Here is a 17,530-nt window from a genome sequence, read left to right as displayed (position 1 = left end):
CTGTGTAGCCATCTCTATCTCAAACTAACAAAAACGTCATGTTTCTCATTTTATCTTTTATGGTTTTTCTTCTACAAAACTGGAGAACAGAAGGGCAGAATGGTTCTGCCTGGGGGTGGGGAGGTGTAGGAGGAAGAACATGGTGTGAACAGTGTATGTAAATGCAAAGTGATACCTGTTGAAACTGTTCCAGGAATCAGGGGCAGGGGTGGGGGGGATGGGGAAGAACAGTGGAGGGGGGAATTCAAGTATGATATACTTGATACATTGAAAGAATCTGTATAAATGCTATAATGTATCCACACCCAGCACAACAATAAAAAAATTTTTACATTGTTAGGTAGTCTGTTCTAAAATGTCAATTAGGTCAAGTTGTTTGATTGTACTGTTCAGGGTTTTCCTAATTTTCCCACTACTTTTTCAATCAGTTAATTGAAAGGGGAGGAGGAGAGTGATGTAGATCCCAATCTTAACTGTGAACTTTTTCTGTCTCCTCTTTATCCATTTTTAATTCATGTGCTTTTAAGGTATGTTATTAAACGTATTTAGGACTGGTAAAGACTCTTACAGGATTGATGTCTTCCTCATTGTGTAATATTCTTCTTTGCCCTTGGTAATTTTCTTTCTAAGTATACCATACTGATATTAACATAGCTATCCTACTTTTCTTTTTATTAGCACTTTCATGGTATGTCAATTTACATCCTTTTACTTTACTTATTAATTGGGGGGGAGGGAGTACTGGGGTTTGAACTCAGGGCTTCATGCTTGCTAGGCAGGTGCTCTACCACTTGAGTCACTTTGCCAACCCATACAGCCTTTTACTCTTAATCCATGTCTCTAAAGTGGGCTTCTTCATAGACAGCATATACTTGGGTTTTCCTTTTGTATCCAAACTAGAAATCTGTCTTTAATTAGTGCTTACACCACTTACATTTTACATAATTATTAATGTGGTTGAATAAAATCTATCATCTTGCTGTTTCTATGTGTTCCATCTACTTAGGTTTTTTTTTCCCTTCTATTTGTATTCGTTTAGATTACCTGACTGTATCTTTGACAGTACTGGGGTTTGAACTCAGGGTTGCATGATTGCTGTGCAGGCACTATACCACTTCAGCCCTTCCATGAGCCCTGACTGAATGTATCTTTATGATTCCATCTTATCTTCATTATTGACTTTTCATACCTCTCTTATAAAAAAAAAAATGTAGTGGTTTTCTTTTATCTCCATTACTGACTTTTTATACCTTTTTCTTAAATGTTTGTAGTGGTTTTCCTAAAATTTACAACAAAAACAATTAATCAGAGCCTACATTCAAATAAGTTCTGCCATTTCCAGTGTAAATCTGTTGTAACAGTATACCTCCAATTATTCATCCCTTCTGATTTTTGAGCTTTTGTCAGAAATTCTACTTTTACTGAATGCTCATCTTTCCAACCTAGTTATTTATCTATCTTATGGTGCTGAGGATGCCTTGAGCATGCTAAGCAAGCACTCTACCACTGAGCTGTACCTGCAGCCCCTTAAACAACTAAACATAAGGAAAAAAAAAAACAAGAATCTTACATCTACCTTCATTTATTCTATCTCCAGGATACTTTGCTTATACAGAACCAAATGTCTAGCTTTGTACTGGGAGTGTGGCTCAAGTGACAGTGCTAGCCTAGCAAGCATGAGGACCTGAATTCAAATGCCAGTACCACAAAATAAATAAATAAATAAATAAATAAATAAATAAATAAATAAATAAACAAATCTGCTATAATTCTTTGTTCCCCTGATGTAAGTTCTTTCCCCTATACCTCCAACTTTTTTTGTTTTTGTTTTCTTGATGTTCAGTTTTCATCAGTTTGAATAAACTATGCCTAGATGTTTCTGTCTTTAGTTTGGTTTGGGCTCATATTCTCTGAGCTTCAAGGATTCTTGGTTTGGTGCCCATCATTCTGGAAAATTCTTGGCCATTGGTCATCAAGTACTTCTTCCATTCTCTTTCTCTTCTCCTTCAGAGATGCTAATTACACATTAAGACCTTTTGATAGTATCCCACAGGACACAGATGTCTGCTCTCTCCCTCATTCATATAGATATATATATATATACTATAAAGGTATCAGCTTGGATAGTTTGGATAGTTTGTATTGGCCTGACTTCAAGTTCTCAGATTCTTTCCTTAGCTGTGCAAAGGAAAGCTATTGAGGATACTGTTCATCTCTGATACTGTTACTTTCTTTTCTTTTCTTTTTGATGGTACTGGGGCTTGAACTCAGGGCTTATACCTTGTGCCACTCCACCATCCTTTTTTTTGATGGGTATTTTCCAGATAGATTCTCACGAATTATTTGCCTGGACTGGCTTCGAACCACGATCCTCCTGATCTCTGCCTCCTGAGTTAGGATTACAGACATGGATCACCAGAACCTGGCTTCATTTGCTTTTCTTATAGTGTCTTTCTTTGCTGAAATATCCTGCCTGTGCATGCATTGTAGCTGCCTTTCTACTACAAACCTTAATTAGTTATTCTAAAATCTGTTTGCAATATCTCAGTCTTAAAAATCTGGTTCTCAACAGTGTGCTGCTTTTCCTTGCTTCTTTTAATGCCTCAAAAACAAATTTTTAAGCAGGATATCCTCTGTATAACAGTTGAAACTAGAGTACTCTTTTTTTTTTTTTTTTTTAATCACTTTTACACTTACTCACATGTGCATACACTGTTTGGGCCACCTCCCCCGAATCTACGGTAGTCTTTATGCCTGGAAATGAATTTACCTTTCCTTCTGCCAGGCCTTCATTGTGTGGAGGTTAAGTCAATCCAGTCAGGACATAAGCGTGGTTTGGAATCTGTTGCTGTTATGGTTGCCTATAATGCACCACCTACTTCCAATTCCTGAAGTCACACTTTATGTTCAGGACTGGGTTTGCCAGATGTACTTCTCAGTATCTATTCAGCCCTCATATGTTGCACCTCTGCCTCAATGTTCTTGCAACTCTCACAGACCTCTATTGTTAACTGTTACTCCAGTCTTTATCCTCAAGTGGGGGGAAGAGCTGGAATTCTCTGATACTCTGACCAAGTCTCCTTACGCAAGCATTGAGTTCCTAAGTGTCTAGGATGTAACCTCTCAGCGCCCCTACCCTTCCTATTCTGCTAAAGTTCTGAACCCAGCACATATTCCCACCTCTCCCCCATAGTAGAAGAGTTTTATTGTTGTTGCTATTGTTTTATTTTTTAGGTCCCTTTGTACATCAGGCTTAAGGCTTTTGTCTTAGAGGAAAGAAAGAAGGGAGAAGGCATCTGGCATGATGTACAACTATAATCCTAGTACTCAGAAGGCTGAGGCAGGACAATGGGGAGTTTGAGACTAGTCTGAGCTACACAGTAAGACCCTGTCTCCAAAATAAAAGAGAAGATTCAGGGCTTCCTGTCTTTCCTACAGTGGCTACTTTCCCACACTCCAATCCATCCAACAAGTGTCATTTTCTCAATCCCTCCACTTTAACCTCAGTCTTGTTTATAAGAATCCAGTCAACTCTGTGGAGAAGATCCTGGGTGTGGGTGCAAATTCCCCTAGATCTACAGCAACTATCTATGTTCTCTTACTAGTCCACACTAAGTTCTTAGCAGTTCTTTAAATTTTTTAACTGAGTTCCAACTGGTGCTCATTTTGTGTGTCCCAGGTGAGCAAGTACTCATGTTCCATCTTGAAAGTTCCTATCTTTCCTTGTATCTTGTATTAGGTGGTTATTCTGCAACCTCAGCTCTCTGATAGATTCAAGAAAACAATAAATTTGCAGATTTCTGGGGTTGCTGTAAAGGGAGGAACATTTTCTCCATAGTAAGAGAAAGCTAGAAGTCTCCAATTGCTCTGTGTGTGTGTGTGTGTGTGTGTGAACTGGAATTTGAACTCAGGGCTTTGTGCTTGCTAGGCAGGAGCTCTACCCACTTAAGCCACACTTCCAGCCTGCTCCTGTCCCCTCAACTACTTTTTAGCCAAACTTTAAAGACAATGGGATGAATGTGACTACCTCTGCTGGCTTACAAGTACATATGAAAGAAAACAGTATCAGGTCAGTCTTCTAAATTAGCAATAAAAATATCTAATTCAAATAAAGCATGTAAAATTATTGTTTTAAAATTTGCCACAGTTGTTGTAGAAAGTGTGTCATACAAAAGAATAATTCTGGCATTTGACTATGAATTTGCTATATTTAATTTATCAACACTTTATGAAAATTATCTTTATTTAGAATATGTATTATATATTTGTGTAACAATTCAACTATATACTTCCCTCTGTGTGACAAAAAAGGGAAAAGTGCTGATGATAAAAAAACACCACTTATTCACCAGTGTACTTTTTACCATCCCTCTATAGTAGCAGCACAGTTCCATAAAGACTTAAATTACTTACTCAGGACAAAAATTTATATACTGGAGGTCTCTTAAGACACAATTACAGAGAGACTAATACCTACTAGAATAGTGATAGCCACTGTCTGAAATAATCTGCACATTAATGTACAATCCAAAATACATACTACAAATTTTCATGTATTAAAACAAAATATAACTATTCCCTTTTGCTAAAAGAAATGTTACTTGAGCTATTTTCAGAGAAAAATGCCTGAATAAAAAAAACTCTGACTTTATGTGTTTATTTCTTTTAGGCAGTGCTGGGGATGGAACCCAGGGCTTTATGCATACTAGATGAATATGTCCCCAGATCTAGTTGGGTTTTTTTGGTTTGGTTTTATTTTTGAGACAGGGTCTTACTATATAACCTAGGGTGGCCTCGACCTCTTGATTCTCCTGCCTCAGCCTTCCTGAGTGCCAGAATTACAGGTGTGTACCACCATGCCCCTTTTTCTTTTTTAAAAAAATAAAATGTCTACTTAATCCCTGCCTTCCCTTAGCTCAATGCTTTTGCAGGATTTAGATGTTATATCTACTATGTAAATGTATTATAGGTGCATAAATACTTAAGATGAACACTGGACAACAAGGCAAAATTTTAGTAGGATTTCACAGAATTCCAAATTTAATTTCTTTTTAACACGTGTAGGATGAAAAATATTCAAATGACAAAGGTACAAAGAGAAATAAACCTTTAATTTTGTAAAATCAGTGTAAGAAAACAAATTAAAAACATGGTCATCTTGGCTACACTCAGTGGCTCAGTAGGATTGTAATCCCAGATACTTGGGAGGCAAAAAGTCAGGAGGATTATGGTTCAAGGCTAGCCCAAGTAAAAAAGCTAGCAAGATTCCATCTCAGTCAATAAGCCAGAGACTGGCAGAATGCACCTGTGGTCCTAGCTATGTGGAGATCCTACCTGAAAAAACAACAAAAGCAAAAAAGGGCTGGGGCATGGCTCAAGTGATAAAGAGTGCCTGCCTAGCAAGCAGAAAGCCCTGAATTCAAACCCACCAAAAATAAAGATATTTTGAGAAATTGGCAAGTCACTTAAAAAAAATAACAAAACAAAACAACATTTAAGCCATTAAGCTGAGTACGGTAGCACATGCCTCACAGCACCAACTACTCAGGAGGCTGAGGCATAAAGATGGCTTGAGCCCAGGAGATGAAGGCCAGCCTGGGCAACAGAGTGAGACCCTGTCTCTGAACAAACAAGCCCAGCTATTACTGGTGAGGGTATGAGGAAATGGATGCCTTCTTATATAGTGCTGTGAATGTGGAAATTGGCCCAAGCTTCACAATGGACATTTCCAAAGGTGTTCAAAAATGTTTAACGTATCTGTCTTTTGATCCAGCAATTCTGCTTTAAGAAAATGTGCATATGCATGCACATGCAAGGTATGAGCATCATTCACAACAGCATATAGCAAAAAAGAAAATTTTCTGTCTACAGAGGTGCATATGAATTTTGTTAAAGTACATCCACAAAATGGAACACCACAGAATCATAAAAATAAAAAAAATTTTAAAATGAGCTATGCTGGTTCAAGTGGTAGAGCGCCTGTCTAGCAAGCACAAAGCCCTGAGTTGAAAGTCCAATACCACCAAAATAAAAAAAAACAAAAAAGCAAACAGAGCTACAACTGTGGAGTGCAGTAAGACCTTGGGTTCCATCCCCAGCATTGTAAAAATGATGATGATCTAGGCAGCATCAGGGACTAAGGGTAAAGCCTTTAAAGCGAGAGCGACTCAGACTCCCCAGTTCTAAGGGGAAAAATTGCCTAAGCTTTCAGTCAAAACAAGTTACCAGCAATGGGGGAAAAGCCAGTCACCGAATTCTTATTGGGAACACCAAAAACCATTATGTAACTATAAAACATCATTGCAAATGTGGCCTTAGACTGCTAAAATGGCTCTATTCTTTGCTATCTGTCTAATCAAATACAAAACTACAAACTCATGAGTCAAGGATCAAGTAAGTAAGTATCCAGGTAATACTACTACCAATAGTTAACAATTGGGGCTGGGGGGCATGGCTCAAGTGGTAGAGGGCTTGCCTAGCATGAGTGAGGCCCTGGTTTAATTCCTAGTACCACATGTTCTTACTATGGTGCCAGGTTCTGTCATAAATTCTAGCACTTTTATTTATATTGATTCAATTAATCCTCATAAAGTCATTAAGAGGTAGAGCTACTACTGCTGTCATTTTACAAATGATGTCTCTCAGAGGGAAGGAAACTATCTTGCCTAAGCTAAGAAGGAGCAGAGCTGAGATAAAACCTACAATTTGACTCCTTAGACTGTTCTCTTGACCACACTGCATTTATACTTCCTCTACATGAGTAAAATACTCCTGATTTAAGAAAATTAATACCTTTGTGAAATAACATGCATGTCTAAACCCAACTATTCTGTGTTCACTAGTCTGATTAAGAAAATTATTAAACTTTCTCCTGACTTGAGCTATTTATCATTTTAGGGTATGTGCTTTTTTTATTAAAAATTCTATGGAGTTTGACCATTACAAAACGATTTCACTGCCCTAAAAATCTGTGTTCCACCTATTCATCTCTCCCTTCCTCCCTCCAAACCACCGGCACCATTGATATTTTTATAGTCCACAAAGTTCTGCCATCACAGATAGAACCCAGGGTGATTTTTTAGGATGCCTGAAAGCTTGTCTGCTCATGATTTCCTCCCTATGGCTGAGACTGCCACAAACATCGTCCACAATACAATCAAGGAATGTGTTGAGAAGCAAAACATGAAAGAAAAGAGACAAATGTTAAAGTGTGTCAACTTCCCTCTTCCCCTCCCCACCCCCCGCACCTCGCCTCAGTAATTAAAAACTCAGTGTGTGTAGGCTCCAGTGGCTCGTACCTGTAATCCTAGCTACTCAGGAGGCAGGGAACAGGAGGATTGTGGTTGGAAGCCAGCCCAGGCATATAGTTCAGGAGACCCTATCTTGAAAAACCCATCACAAAAAAGTGGAGTGGCTCAAGGTGTAGGCCCTGAGTTCAAGCCCTAGGGCCACAAAGAAAAGAAAAGAAAAAACAAAACAAAACAAAAAAAATCTCAGTGTGTAGACAATAATCTAAAAGGTTGTATTTTCTGCTAAAATAAAAACACAATAAAATAAAGCAATAGATTAACAAAGAGCCCAAGTACAAAAAAGTCAGCGATAAAAAGGGAAAATGACAGAAAGTTTAAAAAGTTGTAGGAACATGTGCTGCAAAACTGTATGCTACTAAATGTGAAATGTTTAAATGGATGATTTTGTAAGAAAATACAATTTATCAAAACTGACTCACAAGATAGAAAACTTACATAAAGACACAGTTAAAGAAAACATAAAGGATGTTTACCACTGCTGAGTGTGATGGGCCATGCCTATAATCCTAGTCACTTGGGAGGCGGAGATCAGAAGGATGGTGGTTCAAGGCCAGTCCAGGCAAACAGTTAGTGAGACCTCATCTTAATCAATAAACCAGGTGTAATGATGCACATCTGTAGTTAACAGCACAGGAGGAATAGGTAGGAGGGTCAAAGTCTAAAGCTGACTGTGGGCAAAACTGTGAGACCCTGCCTGAAAAAATGGCTAAAGCAAAACTGAACTAGATGCTTGGCTCAAAGTAAGTGGTACAGCATTTGCCTATCAAGTGAGAGACCCTGAGTTCAAACCTCAGTACTACAAAAAAAAAAAAAAAATCAGTGTACACTTTCACATCTTTAAGGAAGTAGAAAAAGGGGAAAAGGTAGGAAAGAAAAACTACACTTTTCTTTTTATGGATCCAGCACAATATCCACAACTGAAACCTGACAAAGCGCGTGCACACACACACACACACACGAACTGACCACAATGAAGCAAAAATCAGAACTACGTTACTACAAAAAAATCCAGAAATATATAACACCAAGGAAAGGCTATTCTAGAAGTGCTAAGTATGGTTCAGTATTAGTAAATCTAGGAAAGGGCTGGGATGTGGCTCAATCAGTAGAGTGTCTACCTAGTAAGAAATGCCCTGAAATCAAACCCCAGTACCACCAGACAAAAAAAAAGAAAAGAAATTTAGGAGGCCAGGCACACTGGCTCAATCCATAATCCTAGCTACTAAGGAGTGAGAGATCATGATTCAAGGCCAGCTGGGGCAATGGTTGGACACAGGAGCACATGCTTGTCATCCCAGCTACACAGCAAAGCACAAATAGGAGGATCACAGTGCAGGCCAATCCAGGCATAAAGCAAAATGCTATCTCAAAAATAACTAATGCAGAAAGGACTGGAAGAGTGGCTCATGTAGTAGAGCAAAACCCCAGTACCACTGAAAGCAAACAAACAAAAAGAAAAGAAACCCTGGAAAATACTTCACAATATAGTAAACAAGCAACAACAATCTTAAAAGAGGCAAAACTATTTTATCAATCTCCCTCTCCAATATCTTCCTGGTTTATAGTTATATTCATTAATATAAAAATATTAACATGTATATCCAATGTGTAAGATGTATAAGCATTTTGCTGCAGCATTGTTACATATTTAAAAATCTATCATCAGGTCCATAAAATGGACTACTCAGAGCCACACATTATTACAGAATACCCATGAGGCAGAGAAAGTAAGTTAGCAGAATAAACATCAAACTATTTACAAAATTTATTCTTGGATAGGTGAGATTGTACTAACAAGTACACGTGATTACTCTTTAAATCAGGGGTAAAAGTTCTCATTTTATCCTATTAGTCAAGCAGTAAGGAAATGGGAAGTTAAGAGAAACAAATGTCATATAAAATGGCAACTGAAAATGAAAATGTTGAGGAACAGAAGTATAAATAAAATACAAACGGGAAGCTAAGCGAAGTTAAACAATGATATTCACAGGAAGAGCACACAGGAGAAAGAAAACTGCTAAGCACAAAGTGATTCAAATATCTCTAATGAAATACTACCAAGAACTCCTAGAGTTTTGTGCTGCCCTCTTACACAGCGGTCTTGCATAGTCTCAACTGAAACATCGCCTTAGAGAACAGATTCACTACACTACACTGCCATCTGCAGAGCAGACTTAATACTAAAAATTTCCATTGACAATATTTATGTTGAAGGTACCGGGATAAATGATGAAGAAACTAAAATGAGTGGTATTTTGGCAGGGGAGGGAGCGAATAATATATACACATATAAGTAAATGTAAAAACAATAAAATAAAATTTAAATAAACAAATTATAAATGAGTGGTGTTATTTATACTGGAAAAGAGAACCAGATGTTGGACGAGAGATGAGGATGTCATTAGACATTGTCTAAAGTTGAAAAGTCAAGCATAGAACCAAGTTGGAATCAGCATATTATTTAGCAATATAGAAAAAAACACCAGAATCCAAAATGAAATTAAATAGCTGCCACAAACGAAAGGACTGGGACTAGAAAAAAGAAACGCACATTTGCTTTTTCTTTGAACATGTGATACTTAATATTTTCTGACACTATTTGTTTAACTATGCCTTTCTTAGGAGTTTTGTTTTGTTTTTGGCAACACTGGGGTTTGAACTCAGGGCCTCACACTTGCTAAGCAGGCACTCTACCACTTGAGCCACACCACCAGCCCTGTTTCCTGCTGGGTATCCTCATGATAGTCTTGAGAACTATTTGTGCTGGTTGGCTGGGAACCACATCCTCCTGAGTAGCTAAGATTACAAACGTGAGCCACTGACTCACAGCTTTGGTTTGTTTTTTAACTTAGAAAAAACTTGAATGTTTTTAAAGGCAAGAAATTAATTTGACAATTCTAAAAATGTTAACATGAAAGTGTAAGTTCAAGTAAAGAAGACTAAAAGAGACATAAGACTGCTCAGCAGCCTCCAGCACTTCGATCTCCTCTCACTGCAATGCACACAAGCAGCTCACCACTTGCTTGTTCACAGAAAAAGTTTAATTTATCAGAAACAGCAGCTCTGAGGACCTAGTATATTCTGCAATATCTACAGCCATACAGTACAAAAGACTGCTAAAGGGACAAGACTTGTAAATGCATTTCTTACACAAAGTAACTGACTCGACAGACTATTACTTAATTTTAAGAAGAGACTACTATACATGCCAGAGCAAGAGTCTCACTATATGGAGTCTAATGTTACTATTTTACTATCCATATTTCCACAGTTAGGATATTTTTCTATGGTTTTGTAGTATTTTGAAATTTTAGAATTAAATTGATGTTCAAGTCTTGCCATTTTATAAAACTTCAAAAGTAATACAAATAGGAAATTTTAACTTGAATAAGCAAAGAAATTTCTCATCACTAAGCCCTTGTTTACTTATATTTTACAGGGTGGATACAAAAGAAATATTTAAAAGTTAAATTCAAAATGTAACATTTTGAACTATCACATGTTTTGAAGGAGATTAATATAATTTAGTGTGCTGCAATAAAAGAAAAAAATTATCTTAACAAATTTGATAACTGAAAGATCCACAAGATAAGAAAATGCCAGTCACAGACAAAAGTTTGGTCTTTTTCTTATTCTGCATCAACCTCTCATATCAGGATATGAAGTTACATTTGTAAAATTACAGACATAAAGAAATAACCCCATTTGGTTCAACTGGATCATAAACAAAAATTATGAACTGCTATACTGTGATTGCAGTATAGCAGTTAACCTACAATCTTTATAAAGATTATAGTTAACCTACAATCTTTCGAATCACTTATTTCAAACTTTATTGTAAGAAACAACATATTATGCCAGGTATGGTTTTGTACACGTACAGTACCAGCACTGAGGAATCTGAGGCAGGAGGATCATGAGTGCAAGGCCAGCCTAAGCTACATACTGAGATCCTCACTCAAAAAACAACAACAAAATGAAACATATTAGACACAGGGATCAACTGCTGTGTTCTAAGAGTACATAATGCTAAAAAAGCACAGCATTTAAATTATAACTCCATCATAAATATAAATGTTATCACCCTAAAATTGTAATATACTTGCAAACTAAAGAAAGTATACAGAAAGGCTCACCTTCATCCACAGAAAACTGACAGCTCTTATCATTGAAAAAAAGTATTTTCTTCTTATCAGGGCGATTTACACAAAGTATCTGGTCCCCTAAAGCCTTAAAGATAAAGAAAGATTTTTGATTTAACTCCAAATTACCTCACACACAAAACAATTTTTGTAAACAAAGGACTCCTTTCTTTTAACCATTAGTGTACCATTTGGGTCCAAGGACCCAGTTTTAGTTTTTGAGATTCTTTCTTGAATTTTTAAGTATTGATATTTTAAGACTTTTATTCTTTGAGGTCCTCCAAAGACCAAAAAGAAAATATACTTTAAAAAAAAGAATTCAACTACTATTTGGGTCCAGTGGACCCTTTCATTAACCTAATGAAATGGCGTAATTCTTACTTTTCGTCTATATTTATGTTCATCAATTATTTCCAATTATGCTTTTCAAAAGCTAAAATAGTAATGAAAATGGAAGAATGCCTAAATCAGCTAGCAATGGGAAGCAACAGCAAAATAAATAGCCAGACTTTAGTTTTCTTATTGCATTGCCCCACATGCTGCATCATCTTTCAAAAAGCCATAAAAGACTAAAGGGGGCTTGGCTGTCTTTTACTTTTAATTGTGCATACTTAACAGCAGAGAAGTTTGGATTTTCTACCCTTCAGAGCAAAGACAAGAAAATTGACAAAAGCCATTTTACTATTCTTAGACAAATCAGAAAATGAATGCAAAAAGTAAGATAGAATTTTACAAAGCTAGACTGGTATCAGACGAAATTCACCACGGAAATAAAGTTGCAAACCAGGGGTGAGCTGACAATGTCACAGACGACAATGTCAAACTTCCAAATCACTGAGTGAACAAGACACTTCTAAGGACAAAACAGAAATAAGGTGTTATCTCTAAGTCCTCAACAGGAAGACTTCGCACAATATTTGGTAAGAATCTTTACCATCTAACTCTACTAATATGACATGTGATAGTATTTTCCCTTCTTTTTCATGTGTGTGTGCCAAAACTTACTGGATACAGAGTCTAGTATGTTAAACTACATGTAATTGTTTTAGCAGTGCTGGGGATTGAACCCAATGCTCTGCACATGCTAAGTATGTGCTCCACCACTGAGCTACACCCTATTCTGTTAAAGTCTTATTAAAACTTCTAATAAAGATGTTTTTCATACCTTTATTATATAAATTATTCATAAAATGACTTGATCTATTTTAAAAATAATAAAATTAAGTTTGTGGAACCTAAGTGATTTATGGTAACTACATGTTAAATAAATTACATTTATTTTAGAACACTGAAACTAGAGGCATGGCTCCAGTTCTCACCAAGTGCAAAGCCCTGAGCTCAAACCCAATACTGCTTTAAAAAAGAAGAAGAAAAAGTCCTAAATATATTGCTGTAGAAAATTAAGGAACACACAAGTAAGTCAAAAGACTTCAATGCTCAAGCACTGGAAGGGTCAACATTACCCAAAGCAGACATAGCACACATTACAAAGGAATGATAGAGGGAATTTTAAAATAGAATATTTCACCATGATAAGGTCAGCATGAAAAATGCAAAAATAGTAAATATTGTGAAAGAAACCACTCATGATTCTGAGTTCTACATGGAGGGTTCCTTATGTCCACAATGGAATGTTAGCTTCTTCTATGGCATAGGGAAATATCAGATTTTTGCCTTTTTTTTTTTTTTTGCAGAAATTCAAAAATTTATATAGAATATCAAGGGACCCCAATCTTCCAAAAAAAAAGGAAAAGTTGAGGATCTCACAAATCCTGATTTCCATACTACAGGGGGTTTGGTTCAAGTGTTAGAGCACAGGCTCAGCATACAGCAGGTCTTGGGTTCAATCCCCAGAACCGCAAAATAAACAAAACATATTACAAGGCTAAACAATGAAAACACCGTAGTGTTGGCACGGAAACAGACACACAGACTAATGGAACAGAACAGAGGGCCCAGAAATAAACCTTTACCTCCATAGTCAAATGATCTTCAAAAAGGGTACCCAGACCACTCACTAAGGAAAGGACAGTCTTCCAAAATTGGTGCTGGGGAACTTATGTCCATATACAAAAAAATAAAGGTGAGCCCTTATTTTCACCATATTAAAAAAAAAAAAACTTAACTCTAAATGGATTGAAGACCTTAAAATGAGACCTCAATTACAAAATAAGAAAAAAAGAGAAGGGTAAGTTTCATTACATCAGATTTGGCAATGATCTGGACATGTCACTAAAGGTACAGCAACAAAATAAAAAACAAGACAAATGGAACTACAGCTAACTCAAAACCTGTGTACCAGGGCTGGGTACAGTGGTTTACTCCTGTAATGCCAGCTCCTTGGGAGACAGAGATTTGGAGAATCACAGTTGGAGGTCACCCAGGGTAGGGGACTGAAGGAGTGAGGAGAATTGGTGAGACCCCCATCTAACAAGCATGCCAAGCATGGTAGTTTACAACTGGAGGGGGGCACAAGTAGGACAAAGCAGTCTGAGGCCCACCCAAACAAAAATCAGAAAACCCTATCTGAAAAATAACTGAAAAGCAAAAATGGTCAGGTGCAGTAGCTCAAGTCTATAATCCTAGCTATGTAGGAGGCAGAGATTGGGAGAATTACAGTTTGAGGTCAGCCCAGGCAAAAAGTTAGTGAGACCCCCATCTCAATGGAAAAAAAGCTGGGCATAGTGGTACATGCCTGTCATTCCAGCTACACAGGAAAGCATAAATAAGACAATCACTATCCAGGCCACCCTGGGTACCTCAAAAATAACCAAAGCAAAAAGGCTGGCAGTGAAGCTCAAGTGGTAGTAAGTACAAGGACCTGAGTTCAAATTCTAGTACTGCAAAAAAAAAAAAGCTACAAAGGGAAAATATGCGCAAATCAAGCATCTGAGGAGGTTAATATCCATAATATATAAAGAACTCTTCCAACTCAATAACCAAATAAGCCCAATTCAAAACTGGACACAGCATAAAGGAAAGGCAAATGAAAACAACACTAAGATTCCACCTCACCTGTTAGAACAGCCATCATTACAAACACCAACAACAACAGGTGTTGGCAAGGACGTGGGGGAAAAGGAACGCTTGTACACTGCTGGTGGAAATGAAAACTAGTACATCCACTCTGGAAAAAAATTTGGAGGCTTCTTAAAAATCTAAACATAGATCTGCCATATGATCCAGCAATACCACTCTTGGAGATATTCCCAAAGGAATGTGGACACAGGTTACTCCAGAGGTACTTGCATACCCATGTTTATTGCAGCACTATTTACAATTGCCAAGTTATGGAAACAGCCAAGATGCCCCGCTACTGGATTAAGAAAATGTGGTATTTATACACAATGGAATTCTACTCAGCCATGAAGAAGAATAATTTTATCATTTGCAAGTAAATGGATGGAACTGGAGAACATCATCCTGAGCGAGGTTAGCCAGGCTCAGAAGACCAAAAATTGTATGTTCTCCCTCATATGCAGACTTTAGATCAAAGGCAAATTCAGCAAGGGGATTAGACTTTGGTCACATGATAAGGCAAGAGCACACGAGGGAGTTATGAGGATAGGTAAGAAACCCAAAAAAACATCATAGCATTTGATGTCCTCAATGCAAAGGAACTAATGCAAAAACTTTAAAGTGACAGAGGCCAATAGGAGAAGGGGACCAGGAACTAGAGAAAAGGTCAGTTTGAGAAGAATCAACTTAGAATGTAACACATATGTACATGAAAGCAATGCGAGGAATCTCCCTGTATAGCTATCCTTATCTCAACTAGAAAAAACCCTTGGTCCTTCCTATTATTGCTTATACTCTCTAACAAAATCAGACATAAGGGCAAAACAGTTTCTGCCCGGAAGTAAGGGGGTGGGAGGGGAAGGTTAGGGGTGGGGAGGAAGGGGGGAGAAATGACTCAAACATTGTATGCACATATGAATAAGAGAAATAAAAAAAAAAACTGGGCACAGGACTTGAATAAATGTTTCTTTAAAAATAATAAACAGTAGTCAATGAGCATATGAAGATGCTCAACATCATAAAGAAAAGCAGATCAAAGCCACAATGACTGTTTACTTCCACCCATTAGGATGGGTAAAAAACAGAGAAAACAAGTGTGGTAAGAAGATGGAGAAACTGGAAACTTTGTGCATTCTGGGGGACTGTAAAATGGTACAACCACTAAGGAAAACAGTATGGCAGTTCCTATGTCAAAAATATAACTACCAAGCTGGTGCTGACCTGTAATCCTATCTACTTGGGAGGCAGAGATCCAGAGGATTGAGGTTCAAAGCCAGCCCAGGGAAATAATTCTCGAGACCCTATCTCAAAAATACCCACCCAAAACAGGGCTGGTGAAGTGGCTCGTGGTAGAGCACCTCAGTGTTGCTCGACTGGAGAACAAGAAAACAGAGGGTGGGGCAGTTACAACAACTGGAAAGTGCAAAAGGGAAACTATAGAAAAAAAGTAGGTTACAGAAGGTAGAAATTCTGCGCAAATCACTGGCTGCCCTCAACTATGCATGAATGGAAACACTCCAAGCCAAAGAGCTGAGGCGAAATAAGCACAGAATAGATATGCTACGTGCTACATGCTACCTTCTGTAGGGAAGGCAGCTTGAAGTTTGATTCTAGCCAAGATAATTGCCCACCTAGCAATAAGACAAAACAAAAACACTCTCTGGAGGAATTTAACAGATTCCAAAAGATCTTTACATACATAATTCTCAATATACCCAAGGCACAAGAGAAATGTATCTGATATATGAAGAAACAGAAAAGCAGGCCAGGTCCCGATAGTTCATACCTGTAATTTCAGGTACTTGGGAGGCAGAGATTGGGAGAAATTGAGTTCAAGGCTGGGCGGGGGCGGGGGGAAGAAGTTAGTGAGACCCCACCTCAACAAAAAATCTGGGTGTAGTGACACAAACTGTAATCCAGCTAAGCAGAAAGCGTAAGTAGGAGGATCATGGTCCAGGGTGGCCCCAAAAAATGTGAAACCCTATCTGAAAAATAACTAAAGGAGGGAGGGTAGGGAAAGGGGGGAGGGAAGGGTAAGAGGAAGGAGGGAACAAGGGAGGAGGGAGGGAAAGAGGAAGCCATACTTAAGAGGAATACAGTCCATGCAGTCCAACTTCAAGATGACTCAGCTGTTGGAATTAGAAGAATTTTAGAACAGCTATGAAAAATTATACTCAAGAATATGGAAAATATACTTGTAATGAATAAAAAAAAATGGAAAAATCACAGCAAAGAAAAACTGTAGGAAAATGAAGCATCACAAACTGAACGTACAATCTCTAATAAGTAACCCATCTGACTGGGCTTTAAAAGCAATCACAGTTTGTATCTGCAGTTTGAGTGATGTAGTCTAGATCTTGAATGTTCCCAAAGGCTTATGTGTTAAAGGCTTGGCCTCCAGCACGGCATGGAGGAGCCTTAGACCTGGTGGGAGATCCTTAGAGGACTGTGGGACCTAGGTCCCTTCTTTTCCCTCCTGGCCATGAGATAAATGGTTTTTCTCCATTATCTGCTCTTGCCACAGTGCACAGCCTACCAAAGGCCCAAAGCAATGGGGCCAACAGGTCATGGACTGAGACCTCTAAAACTGTGAGCTAGAATAAGCCTTTCTCTTTATGAACTAATTACCTCAGTTATTTCATTATAGTCATGGAAAACTGTCCAACACAGAGATGAAGAAGAAATATCACTGAACTTGATGATAAATTAATAGAATAAGAAAATAAACAGAGCTTTGGGGATTTCTGTTATATTACCAAGAGGTCTAACATATGTAGAACTGAATTATCAAGATTCAAAGAAAAGAAAGGCAAGTTTTACTCAGCAGTAGCAAAAAGAATGAACATGCTTACAAGCTAAAATCAATCATTCAAAATTGTAAAGAATGGAGCTGGGCATGTAGCTCAATGGTAGATATGCACTTAGCACCTGCGAGGCCCTAGGTTCAATCCCGCACCATTAAAAAAAATTGTCAAGAATGGAAACAAGGGCTGGTGGAATGGCTCAAGTGACAGAGTGCCTGCCTAGCAAGTGCAAGACCCTGAGTTCAAGCCACAGTAC

General features: G+C 37.8%; 1 protein-coding gene across 2 annotated transcripts in view; it reads right to left on the bottom strand.

The window, feature by feature from the left end:
• The window catches only part of Gtf2e2 (general transcription factor IIE subunit 2), a 67,546-nt gene that overhangs the window by 8,690 nt on the left and 41,326 nt on the right, over positions 1–17,530 (bottom strand). For both annotated transcript variants that reach the window (XM_020172628.2, XM_020172627.2), the window contains exon 6: positions 11,447–11,540. In XM_020172628.2, the coding sequence (XP_020028217.2) occupies positions 11,447–11,540 (94 nt within the window). The remainder of the gene's footprint in view (positions 1–11,446; positions 11,541–17,530) is intronic.

This window comes from Castor canadensis, chromosome 14 (assembly GCF_047511655.1).
Source record: "Castor canadensis chromosome 14, mCasCan1.hap1v2, whole genome shotgun sequence".
In the NCBI taxonomy this organism is placed as follows: Eukaryota; Metazoa; Chordata; class Mammalia; order Rodentia; family Castoridae; genus Castor; species Castor canadensis.
Note: the sequence above shows the minus strand (reverse complement) of the source record. Positions and strands in the feature narration are given on the sequence as shown.